At 51.8% G+C, this 27,109-nt stretch overlaps 1 protein-coding gene across 6 annotated transcripts in view; it reads left to right on the top strand.

Moving 5' to 3' along the window:
- NFIX (nuclear factor I X) overlaps positions 1-27,109 on the top strand; it is a 98,115-nt gene that overhangs the window by 23,269 nt on the left and 47,737 nt on the right. For 4 of the 6 annotated variants that reach the window (XM_055343102.1, XM_055343099.1, XM_055343104.1 and 1 more), the window contains exon 2: positions 4,844-5,375. In XM_055343102.1, coding sequence (XP_055199077.1) covers positions 4,844-5,375 — 532 coding nt within the window. Of the gene's footprint in view, positions 1-3,763; positions 3,861-4,457; positions 4,533-4,843; positions 5,376-27,109 lie in introns of those variants that run through there. The other 2 variants (XM_055343100.1, XM_055343105.1) reach the window with 2 other exon arrangements.

Raw genomic sequence — 27,109 nt, 5'->3', positions numbered from 1 at the left:
CCCAGGCGGGAGGGGAGAAGTGAAGGAGGCTGGGTCTGGGACAGGTAATCTTCCAACAGAGCCTCCACTCTCTTAACAAAAGGGGGACAGTCCCCTTTTGTCTGGGGCTCCTGAGAGGCGTGTCTAGGGCCTAGAGCCACCACTGGGGCATAGAGGAGGAGGAGGTTGCTGCGGTGGGGGCATACCCAGGGTTTCTGATGGAACCCGATTGATTCCTCTCCGTGTGTGCCCATGGAAGAGAGAGCTTCTCCCCTCCCTCCAACCGTTAGGAATACCCTGGCCTCTGGTCTCTCTTCCAAAAAAAACTCTCCTGCACACCCCAGACAGTGGCCCCTGTGGGAACAGGGTTAGGGGAGAGTGCTCCCTGGGAATCCACTCTGCCCACCTTCAAGGTTACAACAACTGGCAGGAGAAGGACAATTGCCGATTGTTCTCCTTCCGTGTTACTCCCCTGGGAAGGGCCTGTTGCTCCTCCTGTTAAGAGAGCATTGAGGGGGTGCAGTGGGCTCTGTATGGATCCCTGAGGCTCTATTGAGAAACTCCGCTGGCCCTCCTGGGCCACTTCTACGTCCAATCTCTCTGCCATTCCCTCGACCTTTGACCCCTCCCTCCAGAATGAATCGTGCATCTTGTCCTGTTTCCTTAACTTCCATGTGGATCTTTCCATCTCCCCACCACCCACCCAGTTGTACCACTGGTTTCTGAATCAACCCATGTTTTGTGCATCTTTTCTACCTGGCACTGTGGTCTGTGAGACAAAATATGCCAGAATTCTCCAGGAGGCCCATGTTGGCCATTTTCTGTTTGGTGTCTAATATTTAGTATAAATCAAAATGCCAGAAAAACACCCGTGTGCCAAATATAAACTCACTTCTGGTTTTTACCATCTCATCTTGACTCTAGAAAGTAAGATTGCTTCTCTCAAGGTGGAGAGGCAGGGTTTGGTATCTTATGTCACTCAGTTAACATCTTTGGCTAATTGGACTGAAGCTGGTTATTAACATGATGTTAATTATTGAATGCTACTCTGAGGCCTGTCCGCAATGACACCTGCCTCCTGCTTGCTCACCTCTGTTTCTCTTGAGGTCAGCTGTGAGCTCTCTTCAGACAATTCAGGACCTGGACCAGGGTCCCAGGTGCTGGCCCGCACCTTTCCCATTGTCAAGGTTCAGCGCCAGCCCAGGGCTGCATGTTTTGTTTTGGCACACCCCAGGCGCTCTTCCGGGAACCTTTCTGCCAGCATAAAGGCCACCGAGCACAGGGTTTCAGATGGGGAAAGAAAGGGGCACGAGTGAGCAGTGACCTTTTTCTCGATGCCAGCTGAGGGCTGAGCCTCGCCTGGGGAGAGGGCAGCAGTAGGGACAGTTCTGAGCGGGATCAGTCTCTCCCTGTCTGTTCGTGTTCTGTGCTCTTCTTTTAATAACTGTCTCCTCCTTACAGCTTTTCCAAGGCCTAAGGCAGGCTGCCCAGTAGCCCCTAGCAGAGAGAACCCTGTGGAGGTGGCACTCACCCCAGGGCTCCCTCTCCTGCAATCATCCTCTCACTTGGCTGGGAGGAAGGCTGCTTCCCCAAGACTCGGTTTCCCCAAAGTTGTCCCGCTTTTCCTGCTAGAGCCCTTTCTTTTCTTGTTTGTCATTTCCTGGCTTAGCTTTCTCCTTTCATGCTGGTTTCTTTTTGTATGCTCTTGCACCTTGCTCCGTAGGGGTTCTATGGGTTTGGGCCCTTTAGTCTGAATTGAATTGGGGGATAGGTGAGTGTTGCCCCTCCTCCAACCTAGAACCTAGAAACACTAAACATGGATCAAGTAGAGAAAGCGAAGCTGGAGAAAGCAAAGAATGAAGTGTCTAGGGACTGGGGGGAGGCATCGCAAGACTCAGTGACTGTTCAGAAGTAGTGTCCATCTTCCTGCCTTTGTCACTTCTCCCTGGGATTGGCTGTTGTGTTTGTGGCTGCATGTAGTGCTTGTCAGCGGAGTGCTGTGACAGGAGGCTATTTTAATAAACTGTTGCAGTTTCTCTAGCCGAGCTGCATTGCGTTGGCATCCCTCGTCACCGCTAATGGAGCGTGCGTGGCTGGGTGTAGGCTGAGGGAGGCAGTCGAGCTCGCTGGGGGCCTGGGGGTGGGGGTACACCTCGTCTGGGAGTGTTCCTGCCAGCGGCAGCCAGGCCCGGGGAGGAAGGGGTGGCCGCACCCTGGGCGCCAGGTCCCTGCCCTGGAAGTGCTGCTGGCATCGACACTTTCCGAGCTCTCTTTCTTCTCTTTCTATTCATAGCACCGCAGGCTCGCGTGTATGGCCAGGGAGGAAAACTTCCACTCGCCCCTGTGCGCTCCATAAATAAAAAAAGAAATAGAACCAGAAAGAGAGTGTGAGGGCCTGAGAGAAAGAGACTGAAACCAAAACACAGAGAAGGCGCAGCTGCTCTCCCCAAGGCCTTCTGGGGCGCCCGCCCGAGCCAGGCCTTTATTTATTTCTTTTTCTGGCTTAAAAAAAAAGAGAAAAAAAATCCGTGTCTTCCTCAATCCTAGGCCCCCCCCCCCCAAGCTCTACCCCCCTTCCAAATTTGCTGGCTGGCTGCTGCCAAATGGACCCGAGTGGGAGCCTGGAATGAAAAATTCATAACTGCTGGACTTTGCTTGTTCATTAGACGTGAACTTGTCGATTGGGCAAATTGTTTTTGGTCTCCAACTGCCGGGGGCTCTCCCCACCCTCCCGGCTCGCCTGGTTCCCTCCTCCCCTTGGACACAGCCATTGGCTGCTCGAGGATGTCTCATTGCCAAATAGGTGGATCCTTCTCTCTCTCTCTCTCTCTTCCTTCCCCCCCTTTTTACTGGCTTTGGCACAGGCAAATGGATGGGGATTGAGCATGAAAGGGGAGAGAGAGGGAGTTTGAGAGAGAAAAGCAAAAAAAATAAATAAATAAATAAATAAATAAATAAATAAATTTAAAAAATCCAAAACCCAACCAGCTCTCTCTCTCTCTCTCTCTCTCTCTCTCTCTCTCTCTCTCTCTCTCTCACACACACACACACACACACACACACAGCACCATCCCATCCACGTCCTCCCTCGCTCTCTCCCTCGCTCTCTTCTTTCCTCCCTCCCTCCCTTACTCCCTCTCTCTCTCTTGCACGCGTCTGCCAGCGACGGTCTGCAGCCGGTCCGAACTCGTCCTTTTCCCCGGGAATCTGCGAGCTCCCCCTTTGCCTGCGATCAGGCTCAGAGGCGGAGGGAGGCAGCGCGAAGTTTACACCCCTGTGCCGCTGCCAAAGCCGAAAGCCTTTTTCTTCAGCTGCTGCTTTCCCCCTCCTGGTTTTTGTTTTTGTTTTGTTTTGTACGGGGGTGGGGTGGGGTGGGGTGGGGGGTGGGGTAGGGTGTACTGTATGTTGGGGGTGATGACTGGGAGGTAGGTTTTGATTTTTAAATTTTGCATATTTTCCTTCTCTCTCTCTCTCTCTCTCTCTCTCTCTCTCTTAAAACTGAAAGAGGATGCACAGGAGGCGAAATTGAAAAATTTTTTGTTGGCTTTTGTTTACCTGGCGTGTGTGGCAACCGGCTCGCTCCCTCTCTCTGCTTGCTATCCCTGACCTTTCTTTCTTTTTGCTCCTTTTCAAAAAAAATATTAATTTCCCCCTTCTGTGCAATGGAGCGTGGAGGGGGGAGGAGGGGGAAGGGTTTGAGAATCCACCCAAGCCCGGCCCCTATTCCCCAGCACACCAATAATAACCCCCTTTAAAACATTTACCTTCCTCCCCTGCTCCTCCCCCTCCCCCCTCCCCCCACCCGCCCCCAACTCACAACTCTGTTGAGTCCAGAAGCTCAGAATCGGGCGTTGGGCTTTGCCGGGTGCTTCAGATCAATGGTAATTATTTAATTTTTTCCAGTTTTATTTTTGTAAACAGAAATCAATTATTATTTAAACTTCAAACAAGCAAACAAGCAAAAAAAAAAAACAAAAAACAAAAAGCGAGAGCCCAGCCCTCTGTCACCTGACTGAGTGGGAAAGAGGGTGAAGGGGTCAGTGGGGAAGGGGCTGCAGGACGCCCCACGTAGCTTTTAACCCTAATGTGGCCGAGGCAACCACCTTATTTGTGCTAACAAGAAGTGTTTTGTTCCTTATTACTGTGATTAACATTAGTATCGGTGTCGGTAACAAAGCTGAAATCACATATTTAGGATTTAGATCTGATTAAAAAAAATGCTGGGGTGGATGTTCCAATTGGAGCAGGAGAAAAGAGAATGAAAACAGCTTGGGGAGGGGAAAGCCAAATCCGGTTCCTCGCTGGCTCCTGGATGTCATGTTCGCTCTTTTTGGGGGTGGCCAAAACCCGACCGGTGTCGGGACACGAGGCGGCCCCCGCACGCCTCGCCTGTGCGTCCTCGAGAATCGGTGCAGACCGGACACTGCAGCGGGGCGAGCTGACAGGAGTTTGCGGCAGCGATAGAACATGGAGATGTCATGGGCGCGACAGAGCCTGGCGGGGATACCAGCAGCGTGTGTGTGTGGACGGCAACGTTGTCTGTGCGCGCGTGTGTGTGAGTGAGTGAGGGAGAGAGAGAGAGAGAGAATAGGTGTGTGCTCAGGCTCTGGGTGCCTCTGTCTGGCTGCTGAGGCTGAGATGGGAGCAAGCGGCTGGCTAGGCTGGTGGTGGCTCCAGACCACACTTTTGTAGAACAATCACAAGAGAAAATTGTTGTGGGAGGGGGGAAGAGGAGGAGGAGGAGGCGATTTTTCTTGTGCCCCCCTTCTAACGCTTCTTTTCTCCTTTTCTCTTTCCCCCTCACCCCGTCTTCCCCTCCTCCCGTCCTCCCTCGCCCCGCATGCTCCCGGCTTGCCGCCTGCAGGATGAGTTCCACCCGTTCATCGAGGCGCTGCTGCCTCACGTCCGCGCCTTCTCCTACACCTGGTTCAACCTGCAGGCGCGGAAGCGCAAGTACTTCAAGAAGCACGAGAAGCGGATGTCAAAGGACGAGGAGCGGGCGGTGAAGGACGAGCTGCTGGGCGAGAAGCCCGAGATCAAGCAGAAGTGGGCATCCCGGCTGCTGGCCAAGCTGCGCAAAGACATCCGGCCTGAGTTCCGAGAGGACTTTGTGCTGACCATCACGGGCAAGAAGCCCCCCTGCTGCGTGCTCTCCAACCCCGACCAGAAGGGCAAGATCCGGCGGATTGACTGCCTGCGCCAGGCCGACAAGGTGTGGCGGCTGGACCTGGTCATGGTGATTTTGTTTAAGGGGATCCCCCTGGAAAGTACTGATGGGGAGCGGCTCTACAAGTCGCCCCAGTGCTCGAACCCCGGCCTCTGCGTCCAGCCACATCACATTGGAGTCACAATCAAAGAACTGGATCTTTATCTGGCTTACTTTGTCCACACTCCAGGTAGGTCACTCTCAACCCCCCTCCCCATTTTATTTTACTTGCTGGCATTTGTTTTATTGTTCCTCTTCTTTCCAAAGGATACACGCAATGGGCCTAACTCGTGCTCGAGTTCTGCCCAGGGCTGCAGCATGTGTGATGTTCCCCTTTCCCTTCTTCCGTTTCCTTCCATCCTGTCCATTCTTCCTCCTTTGCTCTCTTGCCACGGTACCTACTGGATTGTCACGCATCTCCATCTTTGGAGGACTCATCTTACCCCAAAGACGCTGCAGGGCTTAGGACTAGGACCAGGCTGCCCCAGAATTATCCACCGTGGTGAGAATTGGTGATGAACACCACCACACATGTACAAAAATCACTCGTAGCTCAGATTTAAAATGAGTCAGAAGTATTGGAAGCCGGGTGCTGGCTTTCCTGCGGCTTCCCCCACAAGTCCCGGGGAAAAGCGGGATTTGGCACAAGCGGGGTGGGCAGCAGTTCGGCGGAGAGAGGGGCGTGCAAAACCCCCGGTTAGGAGCCAGGATGAATAAAAAAGAGGAAAGAAGGCAGAGGCGGGCAGATTCTGGGGCCCAGATGCCCAGGCGGGAGCTGTTTTGGCTGGGATTTGGCTGTTGGGAGAGGAGAAAAGTCATTTGACTTCACAGAGAGTGAAAAGGAGCAGGAGATTCCTTGCGCTCTCCCATCCACAGTGTGCGGCTCAAGTGGGGAGATCCCGGGGTGGCTGCCCGCAGCTCCCACCCCTCTGCTGGGCAGCAGAGATGCTCTCCCCAGCACAGGCAAGGCAGGGAGGGGCGTTGTTGCGGCAGTGGTCTGAAAGAAGCAAACAATCCAAAAACTCTGCAAATTTCCCTTTTCCTTTTGTGTTCCAAAGTAGTTCCACTTCTCTTTGCTTTTCCAGTTTCACCCAGCATTTTGGGTCGGAGTGGTGCAGTTCTCTTCCTCTGTTCCTTTCACCGACTCCCCCTTTCCCTTTTTATAATTTCTTTCCGCTTTTGTTTTCTTACAAATTGAAACAGAGATGGCTGGTTAATTTTTAGCCTCCACTCAGCTACGCCCAATTTACTGCCGCCTTTGAAACCTAAACGGGCGGCACTCTGTGATTAAGCAAGGCAGAAGTGTGTTTACATTATGCCCAACCAACTTGTAATGAGAGGGCTACCAAACCTTTTTCTGTGTGTGTGTGTGTGTGTGTGTGTGTGTGTGTGTGTGTGTGTGTGTATTCCGGTATTTTTTCCCCCCTTGTTTCCCTTCTTTCCCTCTTTATGCAAATGTAACAATGTGGCTTAACTTCAACTCTAGTGAATGTTCTTTCCCACAAGTGTGTGTGTGTGTCTTCCTTCCTGTTCATTCATAAAAAAGAAAAGCAACTCACTTTTCTGCTGTGGTCACTCGCTTGCCTGTTTGGGAAGTTGGGAGGAACAGTATGACTTAACCCAGAGATGAAATTTTGGGGTGCTTTTAGCACTGCGTCAGGAAGGTAACCTCAACTCAGGTTAGCTGAGGGTTTATTTTTTTTTTTTTTTTTTTTTTTTTTTTTTAAGATTTTATTTATTTATTCATGATAGTTACACACACAGAGAGAGAGAGAGAGGCAGAGACATAGGCAGAGGGAGAAGCAGGCTCCATGCACCGGGAGCCTGACGTGGGATTCGATCCTGGGTCTCCAGGATCGCGCCCTGGGCCAAAGGCAGGCGCCAAACCGCTGCGCCACCCAGGGATCCCAATAGCTGAGGGTTTAGATGTTGGACAACTCTAGGGAGAAAAAGGTGGTGTTTGAGGACTTTCTCCTTACTTACATTCTCTCTTATTCTGAGAGGTGGCTTTGGTGGTCGAATGGAGGCAGCAGACAACCCCCCATCCCCACCCCTACAGCCACTGCTCCTTCCAGGGATCTTTCTAGGGCTGTACCTGGCTCTGTGTGACTATCATGACCCCTCATGAAGAATGATCAGCTACCAGTCTTCTTCCTCTGTTCATCCTTTTTCTTTCTGGAAATGAGACTAAAGAAAAAATTTAAGAGTTATTCTATCATTCCCTGTCTACACAGCAAGTCAGACTGGGGAGGGTGTGTGCCTGGTGGTGCTGGAGGTAGCTTGGGGGTAGCTTGGAGGCTTGAGTTTGTGTCTGTCAGATAGATCTTCTGCAAGGATTCTATACCTTCTCATTTCAGAACTAGGGCTTCTAAGATGGAAATCGATACTCACCTTTCTCTGGCTTCCTCCTACCCTGTTCTCTAGCTAGATTCCTATAGCCAGGCTGTTTTCCGGGCCTCTTTTATTTTGGGCCAAATTCTTGACTGGTGCCAGCATGGGGCTGAGGTAGGATGAAGTGTGTGTGATGAAGGAGACCGTTTCTGGCCAACCTCCTGGCTCCTGGACTAACCAGGCAGGTGTCTGGAGAAGGGAGGCATCCCTGCCCGCCCCCCAGCTATAATGAGATCATTTGCCCAGGAATATGAGCAAATTCATGGCCCATTGAATGTGGCCGCAGACATTTCTGTCCCGGCTGAGGTCCAGTTCCTTGACAAAAGCTGAGTGGAGAACTGAGGACATTTTAAAATAATTCATCTATACTCTGGCTCCCTGGACTCCAGATAGTTTCAACAAAGGTAGGATTTCTTGCTGGAATTGCTCTAACTCAAACCTGCCTTACTGCAGGAGTGGGGGTGAGTTGATGCAGCATGGGCTACCAGTGGGCCTGGGATAGGTGGTCTCAAGAATTTGAGAGGCAGGCACAGCTTTCTCCCCAAGCCACCCCAGTTTGCTAGAAAATGTCTTTTCCTGGCTAATTCCCCAAACAGCATGGATCTGACAGTACCTGCCCTCGGACATCCCCAGCAGGGTGCCACTTCCTCCTCCTTCCTACTGTAACCTGGGAGTGGGGGCTAGGGTGGCAAGGGCTCAGACAAGAGTTGCTGTGGATTCCAAAAGAAGTACTTTTCTTCCCTTAAAACTGCGCCAGAGGACCCAGTCTGGGCTGAGCGGTAGTGCTAGGTTCGATGACAAGTGAATTTAACGTGTTGGTAAGCATGAGGGCACTACTTTACCTCCAAAGCACCTGGGGCCCTTGTGTGCTCTTGTTTTGCCCTGCATGAAGCTTCAGGAGGAGTCATGGTTGGAGAGAGAATAAAGGATATGTGTGTGATGTCGGGAGCTCCACTCCCAGTGTGTGGGGTACAAAAGACCGCCCAAAGTATGTTATGGCCCCCATGAGGGTTAACCTTCCTGCTGGGAAAGGACTCTTATCATGTGTCTGTCCCATTTAGGAGGGGAGGTTGAGGCAGGGCAGGGTCAGAGAGCACTGCCATGGGGAGGAGAGGTGCATCTGGGTGGTGTCCTTTCATCCAAAAAGGTTGCCCAGAGTTGAGTGGTCGGAGACAGACGGGAGTTTGGGTCCAGGAGGCCTCTGTTTGTGTGGGGAAGGATGGCTGAGCTGGTCTGGAAGTGCTGCTAGACTATTTCCAAAGCTTCCATGGGGCCCTGAAGGTGAACTGGTATCTTCAAATCTGCCCTAACCTAGGCTTCAACCCCTGGAAATAGAAAAATCTTGGGCACCTGGCTGGCTCTGTTGGTGGAGCATGTGACTCTTGATCTCCGGTTGTGAGTTCGAGCCTCACACTGGGTGGAGAGATTACTTTAAAAAAAAATCTGAGTAATAAAATGCTTTACTGAATGGAAATGGCAGCTTCTCCCTGTCAGCTTCGTCTGACAGGCCCGTAGTGGAGGCGCATGAAGTCCAGATATGTGGATGGTGGTTCTTTCCTCTATCTTCACTTTTGCATTGTGGAGAAATTCATGCGTAGAAGGAACAGCCCCCATTACCAGTGCCAATAGTTGCCAACTTGTGGCCAGTCTTGACTCATCCATACCCCCCACTGCCCACCCACACTGTTGTTTAGAAGAAAATCCAGGCTTTTCATCTGTAGATCTATCTCTGCACATCTCTAAAGATAAGGAGTTGAGGGACACCTGGGTGGCTCAGCGGTTGAGCGTCTCCCTTCGGCTCAGGGCTTGATCCCGGAGTCCTAGGATCAAGTCCTGCAACGGGCTCCCTGCATGGAGCCTGCTTCTCCCTCTGCCTGCATCTCTGCCTCTCTCTCTCTGTGTCTCTCATGAATAAATAAATAAAATCTTAAAAAAAAAAGTTGTGAAGAACGTAACCGTGGTATCACTGTCACACCTAAAAATAATCCACAGTTTCTTTAGTATAGTCCAGTCAGTCAGTGTTCACATTTCCCTAATCATCTTCTAATTTTGTTTGTTTGGGTCATCAGAATCAGAAGTGGGTGCATACAGGGACGTCTTACTGGCTCAGTCGGTAGAGCATGCAACTCTTGATCTCGGGGTCGTGAGTCCAAGTTCCGTGTTTGGCATAGAGCTTTAAAAAAAAAAAATCAGGCGCATGCATTGCAATGGGTCACTACGGCTTTCAAGACTCATAATCTCTAGGTGGTTCTCCTCCTCCATCTTGGTTTCTTTTCTGGCAGTTTATGGGTTGTTGCTATTGAAAGACCTGGGTCATTTGTCCTGTAGGGTTTCTCCGTCTGGACTCTGCAGGCTGTGCTCCCCTGCATTGTTCAGTGCAGTGCCCTGAAAGGAGACTCTGCCTCCTTCCTCACCTCCCAAGTCCTGGGACAACTGGACCTTACCTGTCACAGAAATGGATTAGCACCTAAGGATTTGTCTAAGTGAAGTTTTTCAAGTCCACAGTCACCCGTCTCAGGTATAAGAGTCCCCTGGTTTATGCTCTGTGCTTCAGAGCTCAGGGCTTTGCCGTGAGCACTGGTTTTCAGGTCTGAGGGAGGATTCCTCATCTGGGTCCTTCCCTGGTGGTAGAGGGCATCATTAGCCCTGCCAAGATGCAGCCAATGCCAGCAATACCCCTAAGCCTTCGCTGGACACTCAGCCTGTCTGGTGGCTCTGGTGCCAGTACATGGGAGGGGCTGTAGGAACACCAGCTGTGCTCTTGGGGAAGTAACCCCCAGTGTGGCCCCTGGGCCACCTCATCCCTAGCCTTTTTTTTCAAGGCTCAGAAATGCCACTGGTCTGCGTCTTTGAGGCAGCACCATCTGGTTCCAGGGCTGGCGGAGACTGCAGGGCCCAGGAACCAGATTCATAAGATTAGCAAGTATCTACGGATCATCTTTTACCCAATGTAAGGTCCCCTTTAGAACATCCTGGAGGAAACGTTGGTGTTGTGCAAAGGTCAACTTCGGTCGTACAATTCTTCTGTTCGTCCAACCCAGAGAACGGTTAAAGGGATGAAAGCAGCTAACATGTACAGATATGGGCACAGAGCGGGCAAGCGGTGGCTCACAGCTGCCGCACTCACTGCTGTTAGGCCTTCATGAGCCCAAGGCTGCCTCCCTATCACCTTCACCTGCCAGTTTTATTTCTGGTAAGGGATTGTGCAGGTGAGAGCTAAGTTTTCTGTAACATGGCAGCCTCTTAGATGCTGAAGCCTACTCTCATGGTTCCTTTCCACCCTTCTCCCCAGGAAGCTGTCCTTTCTCCAGGCCAAACGTTGCCAGTCCCTCCCGCCTCCCGCACTGGATGCAGCTCCTCGAGCCCTTGCCATTTTGGTCACCACTCCCTGGAGGCCCTCTTAAACTGGAGCATTTGGTATGGAACACAGAAACTCCAGGCGCGATCAGATCCCATGGTAGCTACGGGATTTGCAGGGCCTTCCACCTACGTAATTTGCGGGGCCCCATGCAAAATTAAAGCATGGGCTCCTAGTTCAGAATGATTAGGGACTGCCATGTGACAACAGTGAGAGCATTAAAATCAAGCGTGGGTCGTGTATGACTGTCCAGGTTGTACACCTGAAAAGCTGACCCAAGCCACCTGTGCTCTGTTAATGTGACATGGGATGCCTTGTTTGGTGGAATGGAAGTGTGATGGGAGCTCAGGCTAGCCTCAAGAGGGGATGTGACCCCAAAGACATCAGAAGTGTCCAGACCAGTCCTTTGACTTGTCTCATTTTAGGACTCCCTTGGCCATCTGCTGCTGTCCCCTTTGTCCATAGCCTGTCTGCTCAACCGGTCAGTGGTCTGCACTGGCTGTGATGCAGAGGGGGTCTTGGTGGAGTACTCACTCTGAACTGGAAGCTGTAGCTCAAGGGAAAAAAGAATCACCCTTATCTAAGCTTGAACCAGTAGAGTGAGGGCTGTGAATAAGCTGGAGGGGACCTGGATGCCTGAGCATGGTGATCAGCTGTGCTCCACCACCCACCCACAGGAAAGGGGGCCACCCTGCAGCATGAGGTCTGGGCTTCAGACATGCAGAAGGACTTCCTGAGGATTCAGTTTACTTTTTGGCACTGCCACAGGATGGTCGAATTTCCTTTATTCATGAAATACGCACTTGATGAACCTACTGTGAGTGAGGCTCTTCTAAGAATGAGAGACTCCTTCATGCAGCTGGCAGGGTTTGGTCGAGGGCCTCATGATGACTTCTAGAAGGCACTGTCCCATAGGCATGAATGTGCAGTGATCCATGCTGGAGGGGAGGGAAGACCCGCTAGGGCTTCACCAGGGGCTATGAAGAGGGAGGCAGGGCCCTTCTCTACCACTTCCTAGTGTTGCAGAGACCTGGGGCACTGGGGAGGGGTGGGCCAGAGGGGTGGAGGGCTGTGCCATGGTCCCCCTCTGCTCTGGTGTCCTGCAGCAGCTGTGCAGAGAGGGCACAGCTGAGCATCCCCTTTTCTGCCCAAGGAAGAGGGTGTCTCCCTTCCCACCCCTTTCTCTCTTTGCCCCATCGGTCCCACCCCCCAAACCCTGTCTCAGGAGCTGCCACGCTTCAGTTATTTTATCCTTCAGTGTCCGATTCAGAAGTCCTTTCAAAGGCCCCAGCCGTGTCAGCGCGGTGCTCGCACAAAAGGCCTCTTTGATTTCTTGTTTGTTTTCATTTGCCAGTGGAGGGGGAGGGGGCTGGAGAGAAAGAGCTTCTGGGTTTTAAAATTTTTATTTGGGTTGCTTCATTCTCAGACGGGTCGGTTCCCTGGAACTCTTTCCTAAGTTGGGGGTTTGAAGGTGATGGGCGGTCTTCTGGGGAGAGCACTGATGCGGGAAGTGGGGGCGGCCCCACCAAGCAAAAGGGGGAAGTGTGAGGATTTGGGATATGGTCATCGGTTCACCTTTAGACATTCGGTGCTAGGCCCCAGGGTGGGAAGGGTCAGGTTAGAGCCCGCTGCTTGGGTAGGAAAAGGTCCGATATGCCTGGCACCAAAGGACATTCCCGTGTTAGCCCTGTTGGTCCTGTATGTCCCTAGTAGAGACGTCGGCACAGCTGTAGGATATGAGCAGTCCTGAACCTTGACTTCGCCCATTTCCCTTCAGTGCCCCAGGTTCTGCCAATGTTCCCTCTTCGTTGGATGAGAAGGGAGTGGGGATCCTTCTAGTGTGCACATTCCTCAGAAATTCTAAGTGTCTTCAAATACAGGCTGAGACACCCCACTCTCCGTCAGAGGATGAGGTAGAGCGGTAGCCTGGTGTCCTGTTGCCTCCAGGCCTGGGACAAGCCCCTGTCCTCCCAGGCCTGCTCTCTCACCCCACCCCATACCACTTGTCTCTCCATGATGGCTGGTTTGTGAGACACTACAGCGGGGGTGCCCCTCCCAGAGGCATCCCAGAGGACACGGCCCATAGCTCCTGGAGGACTTTGAGGACAGGGAGCTGAGGCTGAAAGGAGATAGAGGGCTGCCTTTGCCAGCGGTTTGGGACTGGAGATATCCAGACTGATGCCGGTCGGGGGGCATACATTAAGCACATGTAGGTGCGTCCAAGCATACAGTAAGAAGGGGCACAGCCCATCGGTTGTTGTGCCTGTGTGGAGGCCTGACTGCCACTGCTCAGGAAAGGAACGCAGGAGAGCGGGGCTTGGGCAGGTGGTCACAGGCGTCAGCAACGGGGAAGTGTGCCCACTGGGTGAGGGGGCTCCGCAGGGCCTGGCTGGCAGACGGGAGGAGGAGGCTGGGGGGCTGAGAGATAGATAAATATAGCTGATGGCATTTCTGATGATAGGTTTTTCTTGGCACCAAGGGCACCGTGGAAAACAGCACGACAAACGCCGGCCCCACAGGCCGCCGTCGCCATTTTAAGCATGTTTGAGCCGAGGGGTTGCTGGCATCAGAAGAGGGTCCCAGCAGGCGGAGGGGCTGCGGCAGGGAGGTTTGGCTGGACTGGGCCTCACCGCCTGGGTGCCTGTGTTTTTTACTTTTTCCGTATGGATGGATATTTGCTGATTCTCTGGCCCTCTGGGGATTAAAAAATATTTTGGGGTTGCTCTTTGTGGGCTTATCTCCCAAGTGACTTGTCCCCCCCACCAGCCACCATGGCTTGTCTATTGGTGTGTGTATGAAGGGGCTCTTGAGGCAAGTGAGGCTCTTGTCCTCACTTTTGACGTCTTAATGATGACCTGGCATGCTACTGCCCCAGGTCAGGGCCACTGTTTGCTGTTATTTGGGGGGGGACACCCAGTAACTTAAGGGGCACCCATTTGTTCCGGCTCCCAACAACTTCTTGTTCCCTGTCTGATGGAGGAAGCAGCACACCTCTGCTCTCCACCCCCTGCTTTAATTCCATTTTTTTCCGTCAAAGGCCCAGTTGTGGCTAAGGCACCATGCCGAGTCCTGTCGGTGTGTTAACCATCAAAATTCTTACACTGATCCTAGTTTTAAATCTGTGCTCCTGGCTGAATGTGTTTGTGCTCAGGTGACACACAGCAGACTCCGTGCGCAGTAGGGGGGTCAGTGAATCAGACCTGGGGGCCTGGGAGTCTTCCTGGAAGATGACCTGTTTGAACCACATCTTGAAAGACAGTGAGGAATTAGCTCGTTTTTGTCAGCTGGCTGAGCCTTTTCAGCTGCCAGAAACCGATTCCCTCCTCACAATGGTTGAATGATATAGGCAGGGCAGGTATTATTATCCCTGGGCCGTACAGAGACGGGAACCCGAGTACAGAGATGTCAAGGCACTCAGGTCAACGCGATGAGTTTCCGGCAGAAGGACCCCAGGATCCTGGTCACTGAATGCTTCCACCTGTGGGCCTTGCTGCTCCTTGAACTTCGTGGGGATTGCTGGCCTTGGCAGAGTCTCAGAGGAGAAAGCTGTGTGGGTCCCCATGGTCTCCGTTGCTCTCTAGGAGCTAAGACATGGGTCTGGAGCCTAGCCTGTGGCTCAGCTCAAGGGCTCCCCCAGCTGCTGAGCACGTGGGGTGGAGACAGTGATCCGGCACCTGGCCTGTCCTTGACACGGGCCTCCCTACCAGCTGGCCCCCTGCCTCTGACCTGAGAGGCAGCGTGATACGGGTTGGGTCTGCTGGATGTCTCCACCCTGTGGTGGCCAGCTTGGCTTCTTGGCACCCCTCCCTGTAGTGTGGGGAAGGGCAGGTAGAGTGGGCAGGAAGTCCAGGCCTGGGGCCAGGCAGCTCCGCTGGATCTTGGGATCCCTGATCCTTGCTCTGTCACGCCCTTTTCCTGGGAGTCTGCTTGGAATGGATGTTTGAAATAAAAATGAATGTAATTATCCTAATTAACCAGATGATTACTGGAAGTTTTGCAACAATCTTATCTACATTATCTTTTATGCTCCTTCACATAAACTCTCACCCTTACCTCTTTCTTAAAATTTGAAAACTTTGGGTCTGTGTACATTAAAAACTCTCCCAATATGTGGATGGGTGGAGTTGTAGGGATAGGCTAGCCCATGCTGGAGATTTTCCTGTTTCTGTGACTAGACTAGTAAGATAGGGACATAACCTCTTAACCACTGATAACAACTCCTGTAGAGCAGAACTTTCCTACCACGGCACTGTTGGCTTTCAGGCCAGACGATTCTGTTTTGTGGAGACTGTCCTATGCATTGTGGGGTGGTTAACATCTCTGGCCTCAACCTGCTAGATGTCAGTTGCAACACTGCACACCAGGTGTGACAGCCAAAATACCTCCAGACATTTCCATGGGGGAGAGAATTGCCCCAGCTGAGAGTCTCTGACCTGAAAGAAATAGGGGGATTCCGACAGAACATTGCCCACATTTCCCTCTTGCCTCTCCTCTCAGTCACATGGCCACAGAACCTCTGAGCCCTGGCTGCTCCCCTGCATGTCTTATGCCATTTTTCCTCTCTGGGCAGCAGGACCCTGGGCTGAAGCCATCTGGGGTGTCCTTTGCTTCACGGGAATCATAAGCCCATCTAAGAGTCTTCTACTGAATGTCCCTCCTGATATCTTGCATCATGGTCTCTATGTGCTGGGGCTGCTGATCTGGGGACTAGAATAGGGGATCTGCTATTCAGCTGACCCAGGCCTGTGTGGCAAGCTAGTGAGTCTATCAGGCCCATCCCAGACCCTGAAGAGCAGCAGGCATTTGTTTCTGCAGCATGGGATGCAGAGACCAGAAGTGTCACCTGAGCCTCAGCACTACTCTTTTTAAATACTGTATTTGATTTTTTTTATTACAGTAGTGAAACACACTATTTAAACACAATATAAAACACAATTTCTAAAAAACTCAAACAATAGAGAATTGGAAGAGACAGATAAGCTTCCCAAACAACCCTCGTGCATCAGACAGAAACTCACTTCCCTGATCTGTGTAGGTTCTTCTAATTTTTTTCAATTCTTAGATCAAATAACTTTTAAATATGGAGATATCTATTTTAAGAGCAGATGGTGTGCTTGGGCTAATTGAATCAGGTCCAGGGAGTGCCACTGTGGTCTTGACTTTTCCCATTTCACCCGTGTCCCTATCACCCCACATGTAGAGCTGATGTCTCTGTCCTCTCCCCCCCACCCTATTTCCTGGAGCAGGGTGACCAGCAGAATGTGCATTAGTGTCTGAGCAGCCAGCATCCTGCTGAGGGGCATTTCTATTGGCCATGTCACCTGGATGGTGGAAGTCAGGACCCAAGCCCCAGCCCATGCTGAGACATTGCCCCTTCCTACCAAAGGCTCAGCCACCATGGCATCGGAGGTGTGACAGGGGCCCTGAGGGAAGGAGGGGCCGCTGAGAAGTGGCCTGCTTGGCTGTGCCCTGCTTGGCCTAGCCTCTCCTTTCTGGAGCCAGCTTCACAGCTCTTTCCTGGAGGGCCAGAGTGATCCTCTGCGTGGGGTAGACTCTTCATCAACTAGCTTAGAGCCTTTTCTAGACCTTACAGGCTCCTTCTAGGGTCCACGGCTGCTGCTGCTTTTTTCCCTTTCTTAAAATGGGGGGTGGGGGTGCCTGGGTGGTTCAGTAGGTTAAGCAGCTGCCTTCCTCTCAGGTCATGATCCAGGAGTCCGGGGATCCAGCCCCCTACTATAGGGCTCTCTGCTCTGCTCAGTGGGGAGTCTGCTTCTTTCTCTCTCCCTCTGCTCCCCCCACCCCTGCACGTGGTCTCTCACTCTCTCTCAAATATATAAATAAAATATTTTTTAAAAAATGGGGGGTGAGGTGTCCCTCAGCCTTCTGGGATTTATTCCCTCATAATTCTTTGTGTCAGACTTAAAGATATGGCAGAGAGAAGAGTGTTCTCTCTAGGCCAGGGGCAGGGACAAGACTGGGAGAAGGAATCTAGAGAGAGCTTTGCGGTTGGGTCAGCTGGTGAAGGGGAAGCTGCAGATGACAACCGGGAGTAGGGTGACACCTGGTGACTCTTCTGGACTGGGCGGAGTGTGCAGAGAGATCAGGAGATCCCTGGAGGCGGCCTGCAGGAGGCTGACTGAGTGTAGCCTTTAAGGACTGTGTCCTTATTATGCCTGCAGATTATATCCCCATTAGCGCATAATTATTATATAATGGGTGTTATTGCATAATGGCAGTTATATAACACGTGGCCCAGAATACGGGATGTGTGTATGTGTGTGTGTGTGTGTAATAAGTGTATATTCTCTGGCTATAAATAGCTGCCAGCCCTGCACTGAATCTGTGGTCACACCAGAGCCACCTTATAAATACCCAGCACTGGGCTATAAATTTCTGAGTGGTGACGTAGGCAGACATGGTACCTAGTTAGGAGGTGGTGGGAGGGACCTGCAGCCCCACCCGGCCACATGACATCATTGTTTCCATAGTAATAAGAATGCTCCCTGGGGGACCAAGCAAAGAGAGGCCTTTAAAGGGAGGAGGCAAATGGATAGAAAGCTGGGCGGGGGTACTGTGCCTGGGGCTGAGCAGGGTGGGGTCCCCTGGGCAGAGGGCTGCAGGGGTGAGACAGGCCCTTTACCCTTAGGTGTTCAACCAGTGGCAAGGCAGGAAGCTCCATTTTCTTTCATCTCTTCTTTAGAGCGTCTCAGAGCCCCTCCTTGTGTGTAGCAGGTTGTACGAGACTCAGCTGCCCATTAGGGAGAATGAGGGAGCCACACGGCCTCTCCATTTTTCCCTCCCCCAGGTGGACCCTCCTCATAGCTCTGGTGCCACTTGAAGGGGAGCTGAACATGGGCAAACCAGAACTCTGCACCCCAGTCATGTCCTCCCCAGGGCGGGACTGTTTCCCCTACCAGAGGTTTTAGGCCAATTTGGCCTTAGTAATATAAGAAATATGTGAGCAATTTGGAGCTTGTCTCAGAAAGCCTTGTGGAAGTCATGGCACTGGGAGATGGCGCCTGGGAAGACACAGGAGACAGGATAATATTTTGGCCCCAGAAGAAGCTATGGGGTGGGATGTCATCCATTTCAGTGTATGAGACATAGTTTTATATTGGATGGTGAAGAGCTACTCTTCGCTTTTCTGAGGGTAGAGGAAGAAATCGGGTTGTTGGCAGGAGGTGGAATTGAGGTTAGTTGGGAAGAAGGAAGGGTGGGTGACCAACTTGTCACAATATGACCAGTAGTTTTCTGGTTTCAGCACTGGAAGTCCTTTGTCCTAGGAAATCCCTCTGTCCCTCAAACATCAGGATGGTTGGTCACCCTAGAACAGTGGTTTTCCACGAGGGGGGACTTTGCCCTCCAGGGAACACTTGGCAATGTCCATAGACACTTTCGGTTGTCACAACCAAGGGAAGATGCTGTTGGCCTCTAGTGAGTCAAGGCCAGTGCACAGGATAGTCCCTCAACAAGGAATCATCTGGCTCCAAACATCACTAGGTGGTGAGGCTGAGAGGCTCTGCCAGGGGGCAGGGGTAATCAGAGCTTCTGTGTCTCTCCTCAAGATGGCCCTTGCTTCTGCTAGCAAAGAGGCCACCACCGTCTGCCCACCCCCCAATCCCTTTCTGCATTTCTTGCAGCTCTATTTCCTGTGCTTTTCTTGGTAATGTGTAGGATTCTGGGGCTGGGAGACCTTTTCTAGGGAATCATGGGGCTTCTCAGAGGCCACCTCCCCATCAAAGCTCAGAGGCTTTTGCAGCTAAGACAGTGCTGAGTGTAACCCCTGCTAGGAAGCATGGTGCTGGTGTGAATCTTTTGCCTGTTATTTATTTATTTATTTATTTATTTATTTATTTATTTATTTATTTATTTATTTATTATTTTTTATGATAGTCACAGAGAGAGAGAGAGAGAGAGAGAGAGAGAGGCAGAGACATAGGCAGAGGGAGAAGCAGGCTCCATGCACCGGGAGCCTGACGTGGGATTCGATCCCGGGTCTCCAGGATAGCGCCCTGGGCCAAAGGCAGGCGCCAAACCGCTGCGCCACCCAGGGATCCCTGTTATTTTTTTTTTTTAAGATTTTATTTATTTATTCATGAGAGACAGAGAGAGAGAGAGAGAGAGAGAGAGAGGAAGAGGCACAGGCAGAGGGAGAAGCAGGTTTCATGCAGGGAGCCCGACAGACTCGATCCCGGGTCTCCAGGATCAGGCCCTGGGCTGAAGGTGGCACTAAACTGCTGAGCCACTTAGGCTGCCCCTCTTTTGCCTGTTATTAGATAATAATAATAATAATGGAGAAATCATTAAACAGCAATCCCTTATTGCCTACCAAAGAGTTTCCAAGAAGCAAAACCTGCCTGCTTCCCTCACCTTTCAGGCAAACACTTCCCAGGTAGACCTGAGCTGCCACTAGCTGCTGGCCCAAGGGGGTCCCTCGGGTGTACCATTTCCAGGGCGAGAACTTGTTTCCCCAAAAGCCCACTCCCAGACCCAGCAACTAGGGCAGGACTCTGCTACTCAAAGAGACTTTACAAATGGAACAGATGAAGGAGCTCCATCTTATTCTGGCATGTGGAGTTCACAAAAATCTGGTTTACCTGATGTCATTTGTAGCAGATTACATTTTGCATGTGTACATGAAATGTAATCATGAGAGTCTAGCACTTTCTTTCTCACCTGTGTTTAGTGCCTGTTTAGTTTACTACCTGCCTATAGTTTACTTGGTGCCCTCTGGCCCTGACCACATGCGTAGTGTGGCCAATTGGGTCATTGTTTCTTCCTGGAGGGGGCCCACAGACGATGGCCAATATGGTGGTTCGTTGGCCTGGTCTGCACTGGGTAGTTGGCCAGAATAGGAGGATCAGCTGGGCTGCAGGCTGCCCCTTCTGTGTGTTGAGCTCAACTTTTGAGTTTGGACTTGGGATAGAGATAGCTAATGAGCACGGACTGGGGAGGCTGGGCCCACAAGTCTGCAAGCAAGGCCCTGCCTGCTGCGCCAAGGGGAACTCTGTGGGGAGCAGTGCTGGCTTCAGACACAAAGGCCACTGCTCCATAGAGTAGTAATCCTCAGGGTATTGCCAGCCCGAGAATATGGCCAAACGAGAGGCCCCTGCCCCGAGGATGGGCCAGATTTCTCTCACTTATTTATGGTATTGTGGTTTATAAAGTGGGCCCAGCACACAGATCTCTGGGCACAGTTTCAAATACAAGCATTTCTTTTAAATTAAACACCATGCACACGCGCACACACACACGGTCTGTTTAAGCCATGCTGCTGCCCAGGAGGGTTTGGCCACGTGGGTCAGTAACTGAGGATGATGGTCCTGAACCACCATTTAATATTAGATTTTGTAACTCAGAGATTCATTAATATAATTACTCAGATGCCAGCCTGGCTTGGCAAGGTCTCTTGAATTGTGTTCCTCTCCAACAAAGCGCTCTGGCTGCAGGGATGCCCCTGGTGTGCCAGAGCCCCACTTGCTGGTTTGTGGACTGTGGGCAGAGGCATGTGTTGGCCTCTTTGGCACACCCTCTCTGGGAGAGGCTAGATGATCCCACGGTGGCAAGTCCTGCCTTTATGTGTCTCATTAGGAGACAGGCACCTCTGGAGAGTCTGCGGCAGAAGTGAACAGTCAGCGGGGCGAGGCCCCACTTGAATGCAAGTTCGACCCACGCTTGGCTGGTGGCTAGGTAATTTTGTTTCCCTGTGACACTTTGCACTTAATTTTGTAGGTTTTTCTGCTTCTGGAATTGTGGACCTAGGACTGTGTTTTATCTGCCTTTACATATGTCTCTTGCCCAGTGTATAGCTTTGTACAACCCCCAAACCCATTTTGAGTATTGAATTATCTTCAGATGGAAGTGGCCTGTGGTCCATCCTTAAGATGATACAAAGGCACGGAATGGCATAAAAAAATCAGAAAAGGGGGTGATGAAGGAAGGGAGTGAAGGCAGGAGAGAGTGGCTGGTGTGCTGAGACATCATGAGGGGAGAATTCTGACAGATGAAGAATAGTAGAAGCTTCCGGAGGGCTGGAAAGAATGTGGCAGGCAAGTGAGAATCTGGGGGTTAATATGTGGAAAGGGAATTGGTTACTCATAATATTTTTTTTTCTGCTTTCTGGCAGTTGAGGTGTCAGGAAGATAGGGAAAGAGCAGCCCTCTTTCTGGCCCCCTCCCTCCCTTGGCCCTTTGTGTCCCCACTCTCAGGCCTTCCCTCTTGTCTCGGCTAGCCCTGCAAGATGGAAGGGGTGCCCCCCTTCTGGCCTTACAGCAAGCACATGGTCCCCGGAGCCCATGTCCTCTACAGAGGCAGCCTGTGGGGCTGCTGAGCTCACCCGTGACAGGATCTCTTCCTGTGTCTGATCCTCTCCACCCTGCTAACCTAGAAGATGCCCAGCAGCATGGGCTGGGAGGATGTTAGGGTTTCTCTGTCCACATCCTCAGCTGTACCCCGTTCATGCTACCCAGAGCCCTGAGCATCAAGCATTGTGCATGGAGCACTGGGCATCAGGATTGCTTGCCTTTGCCTCAGAGGCTCTCCATTGCCCTCCTCTTCTTTCCTCAGAAGCCCTGGCCTCCAGGCCCCTTGTGTGGATGCTGACTCATGGCTGGCTCGTCCAGCCCTCCCTTTCCTAGAGACCCCTCTGGCCCTGGTCTCCCTGGTCTAAGATGGCCGCCGTCCCCCAGCTGGTACATTTGCACCCAGCTCTGGAGGCTAGATTTGGTTCTTAACAATAAATTATTAAAGTAGGGCAGCCCCGGTGGCGCAGCGGTTTAGCACCGCCTGCAGCCCGGGGCGTGATCCTGGAGACCCGGGATCGAGTCCCACGTCGGGCTTCCTGCATGGAGCCTGCTTCTCCCTCTGCCTGTGTCTCTGCCTCTCTCTTCGCTCTCTCTGAATGAATAAATAAATAAATCTTAAAAAAAAAAAAAGGAATGTGAACAGTGTGTTTCTCACACACTGGCACACACACGGTCCCTTTGCTGAGCTGATCCCAAAGTCTGTTCTGCCCGCTGCCTCCCCTCTGCTTACCTCAAACCTTACAGTTGGTCCCATTTCTTTTGGAGGCGATTCCCACCTCTCCCCTCTTCACCTCAAGGTCCTCCAGCCAGCCACTTCCTCCCTGGCCCTGAACCTCTTTCTTCCAGCCCCACGTGCCTGCCTGTTAATTTCTTGGAGACCACTTTCCTTTCCGAAGTCACCCCGTGTCCGTAAAAGAGTGACCCCAGTGACCAGTCTCAGAAGTGTGGTATGTGGGAGGGTGGCGTGCTGCAGCGTGACAGGGGTTTGGGGGCATCACCCTCCTTCTTGCCCTGTGTCGTTTGGCCTAGAGTCTACTTGAGTGTGAAAGTTCCATGTAAACACTGACAGACCCCAGGGCTGTGGTTTCCCATTGCCTCATAATGTTCTCCTACAATGTGGGGTGACGGGTATGGACGCCCATCTGTCCACTGTTTTAAAAAAGGTATTTTTCTGATAAGACTAGTGCACATTCATCATAAAAACACTAAATAAAAACAAACAAACAAAAAAAACCAAAAAACAAACAAAAAACACAAAAAACAAATAAAAAACAAAACAAAACACCAAATAAGCACAAAGCCTGGGGGGCAGGGGGCAGTCAATAAAAATCATCACCGTTCTGTGACTTAAAAACCACCTTTTGTTGCATTCTTTTTTTTTTTTTTTTAATTTTTATTTATTTATGATAGTCACACAGAGAGAGAGAGAGAGAGGCAGAGACACAGGCAGAGGGAGAAGCAGGCTCCATGCACTGGGAGCCCGACGTGGGATTCGATCCCGGGTCTCCAGGATCGCGCCCTGGGTCAAAGGCAGGCGCCAAACCGCTGCGCCACCCAGGGATCCCTTGTTGCATTCTTGTACCTATTCATGTACACATTCAATTTTTGAAAATTGGTTTATGATGCAAACACTTTTAAAATTTTAACAGCACCGTATATTCTACCAAGTCACAATTTTTCAAAAACAAATTTTTGGTGATTTAGCATCTTTTCTTAGCTGCATTTCCCCTAATTGTCAACATTTCTAATGATTGCTATCTCTTTTTCATTTTGGAAATGAGAAATTACCTTTTGTGGGGCTCCTGAGTGGCCCTGTCAGGTAAATGACTCCTGATTTGGGCTCAGTCATGATCTCAAGGTCAAGACTCAAGGCCCCCCGGCTGGGTGTTGGGCCTCTCTCTCCCTCTGCCCTTGCTCTCTAAATAAATAAACAGGCGAATAAAATTGCCTTCTATTATCAATGTAATAGGTGCTTATTTAAAAAAAAAAATACAGGGGTGGCTGGCAGGCCCAGTCGGAAGAGCGTGAGACTCTTGATCCCGGGGGCATGAGCTCAAGCCCCACATGGGATGTAGAGATTACTTAAATAAATAAAACTTAAAAAAAATACAAACATGCCTTTTAAATGGCTGCGTGAGACTTCAGTCAGCATGCCAGAGTTGATGTAATCCCTCATCTGTGAAGAAGCCTTTACATCGTGCACTCTACTGGGAGAGACATCCTAATGCACCCAGCTCTGTAGCTATGTGTATGGACTTCAGACAAGACTTCGTAGCAGTTGAATCACCAGGCAAAGGGTACAGACTCTTCTAAAGATGCTTCATATGGATTGTTAAATTAATTACTATCTGGAAATCTGGCTCCTGCAGATAATGCATTAGGGTTTCTTTGTCCACATCCTCAGCTATACCCCTTTCATGCTACCCAGAGCCCCAGACAGACACTACGATCATTTATACATCACGCACACATCATGTACATATTACATTACATCAGGATGCCCTTTAAAAAAAATTTTAAGTACAGTCTGTCCTGCAGCACGGGGCTGGAACTCACAACCCCAAGATCAAAAGTCGCATGCCCTACCAACTGGGCCAGCATGGTACTCTCAGGACGCGCTTTTAATGAGTCCACCCTTCCATCCTTGTCATAGATGTATGTCTGTTGCATCAGCTCACTTGTCCCAAAAGGACACATGCTATCATCCTCTGTAAGAGCTAATCTTGGACATCTCTGTGTTAGCACTGCTGGCAGGCAGGTGTGTGTGTGGGGGGGTCCCCGCAGGGCCTTGGCATGGCAGTGTCAATTCCCTTGGGCCAGGAACTGGCAAGGGAGCGCCAGGGCTGCTTGGCAGTGAGCAGGTGCTGGACATAGCATCTGAATGGCAGCAGCCCCCCAGCACCACTGCTGAGGTGCAAGCCATGGCGGCCACCAGCAAGTGCCTTGAGAGCTCCTGAGGAAGCAGCTCCTGCTCACTGCTGAGGTCAGGCCCGCTGTCTGCTGCCAGGACCCTGGGCCTGCCTGGGGAGATCCATTCCTCCTGTGACTGGAGGGGAGGCTAAGAGAGGGTGGGTCCCTCACTCTGGGCTGTGGACTATCTTCACTTGCACACATACACCATCCTGTGCCCCACAGATGGCATCCCCCAGGGCCACACAGGCTGGGACACATAGCCCCTTGTGCCATGCCCCAGAGCTGGGACTGTCTCCTCCCACAAGTCTCTAGAGGCATGCATGTGTGAGCGTGCTCTCCTCAGGCTCTGTCCCCACTGATTCCTGCCACGTGCCCCTGCATCTGCATGTGCACACACGTATGTTCATTCACCTTGAACCTAGGCCTTGTGCCACTTCCTACATCTCTTTGACTCATTGAGGCTACAGTATCTCAGACCTCTGGCAACTCTCATCCCCCACAGTGGTCCATCTTGCCCAGAACCTGACTGTCCTCTGCCATTGTGGTAGGAGACACCCAGCAGGGGCCTGTGAGGTGCAGCAGTGGAGAGAGTTGTGGACAAGTAGAGGCTGTCCACAGAAGTCTTTCTTCCCTCTTCTTCTTGCAGCAGCAGCTGTGGTGTGGTAGTGCCAGGCATCCCATGCCTCCAGGGCCCATGGCCGTGCCATCGTGGGTGGGATGTGTGTTTATGAAACTTAGTCCGTTCTCTTCCTCTGCAAGTGTTCAGCATGTGTTACCCTGTGAGTGTCTGTGCATGTGTGTCTGAGTGTCAGGAGGTGGGTGTCTGTGTATGAGCGTGGGTTGGAGTGTGTGTGTAAATGTCAGTGCAAATCACACCCTGGGGACATAAGGGGAAACTTTGAGGGTCATGAGGTTTGAACTGTTGTTGCTCCCATGAGGATACAGAAGCCCAAGGAGAGTGCAGTTACCTGCCCCCCACCATCACCCAGTGAGTACCCAGGTCACCCAGGGGCACCACCAGCAAACTCCAGGCCCCGAGCCCCTTAGACCCCTGAACAAGTGTCTGCATAGGCGGTGTGTGCATTTGCCACATTGTGTCAGACCCTTCCTTGCCTGCTCAGCAACTGAGCAGCTCCTTTCTAGGGCTCTTTGTGAACCTGCCTCGCTATTAATCTACCTGTTAGTAAAAGAGATTACAATTGCTGTAATTACAGGGCGCTATGGCTCCACCGTCAGGAGCAGGGCTGAGTGAGAGGCAAGGGGTGGGGGGAGTCCAGCCCCACAGGAAGCTGCTATTAAAAGCCCCATGTTTTGATATGGCACAGGGACAACAGCCCTTCCCGGGGGCTGAGCAGGCTGGGCGGGGGCGCAGGCAGGCTAGGTTCCCACTGCAGGTTCTGGCATGACACAGGAGGTCAGCAGGGCTGAGGATGGCGAGGACTGGGAAGGGCCCCCAGGAACCCTGACCTCAGGGGCCCCATGCAGAAGGCACAGGCTTTTGTAGGCATAGAATGGAGGAGACATGGTGGCACTTGTCAGGATGGGGCAGTGGTTCTTCTTCTGAAGGGGCTCCACAGCCACCAGCCCCCCACTGATTAGTATGGACACACAGAAGCACCTGGTCTGTGCTAGCCCAGAGCTATGTATAACATGCTCCTAGAAGAGGATACAGGTGATTATATAGCACAGAGGTTCTCAGTAGGGTGTGTGTGTGTGTGTGTGTGTGTGTGTGTGTGTGTGTGTGTGTGTGTTTATCCCCAGGGGACTTCTGGCAATGTCTGGAGACATTTTTGGTCGTCACTACTAGGGGGAGTGTCACTACTGGCATCTAGTGGGCTGAGGCCAGGGATGCTGCTAGCTGTCCTACAATGAACGGTACAGCCTCCTACAACAGAAAATGATCCTGCCCCAATGTCAGAAGTGTCAGGGTGGGAAACCCTGAACATAGCAGAGGAAAGGGATGGCAATGGGCAAGTCAGACCGGAAGAAGTCAGACAGGACTCCCTGGTGCTACAATTGGAGACCTCAGCAAGTCTGTCCCTGGGTGGGGGTGGGAGAGAGCCAGCATCCCAGGCCAACAATTGCAGTGTTGTTGACCCCTGGGAGAAGTTGGGGGACCACAGGCTGTGAATATTCCTGTCCATTCCCCTCTCTTTTCTGGCAAAAAGAGCTGGACCTGGATTGGGGCATTTGCCCTTTCTCACTGTCCCCCTGTGTCCTCATTGCCCACGAAAGCACTTGGGAATGAGGGGCTCAGATCTTCTCCCTCAGTTGGAGCCTCACAGGCCTCTCTGCGTGGGAAAGGTTGGGAAGAGGGTGTGCAGGCACGGGGAGGGCTTGCACCCTCCTGCTCCCATCTTGCAGGGACACCAGCCACACCCCGGCTTCTCCAGAATGCACATCTGGCCCGGGGGGTGCTGCTCTGAGGCACAGAGCAGAGCAGGGCAGAGGCCTTACCAGTAAAGCCAAGTTTGCTCCTTTCTGGATGGGCACAGGGAGCTTTCTTCCACTATTCACTCCTGGGCACTGCTGTCCCCGTTCCACTTTTGTTTCCACTTTTCTCTTCCAACTCTGGTCCCCTCCAAGGTGCTCCTTGGGAGAGGGGATCAGATGGTCGAATAGGAGATGCAGTAGGAAGTGGCCTGCGCGGACTAGGCGAGGCAGGTGTGGGCACTACTCAGTCCTCTGTCTTAGGGTATGTGCACTGCTTGTGAGCAGGGCCAAGCTGTGTGCAGAGTGGCTTCTGATGCCCTCTTGGCCCTCAGGCCACCAAGTCTCTGTTATTCCGCAGACAAAGCACTGAGATTTTCAGCTGTTGTGAATTCTGTTTCACACGGAGTCCCTAATAGTGGAGTCACTTTGCCTCCCCCCCCCCCCGTTTTTTTGCCTTGACAGCTCCAACCTTATAATTTTACCTTCTCCCGTCTTGTAATCGCTCCTTTTCTTCCCTCTCCCCTT

The sequence above is a fragment of the Nyctereutes procyonoides genome, unplaced genomic scaffold, assembly GCF_905146905.1.
Source record: "Nyctereutes procyonoides isolate TBG_1078 unplaced genomic scaffold, NYPRO_anot_genome, whole genome shotgun sequence".
Classification (NCBI taxonomy): Eukaryota; Metazoa; Chordata; class Mammalia; order Carnivora; family Canidae; genus Nyctereutes; species Nyctereutes procyonoides.
Note: the sequence above shows the minus strand (reverse complement) of the source record. Positions and strands in the feature narration are given on the sequence as shown.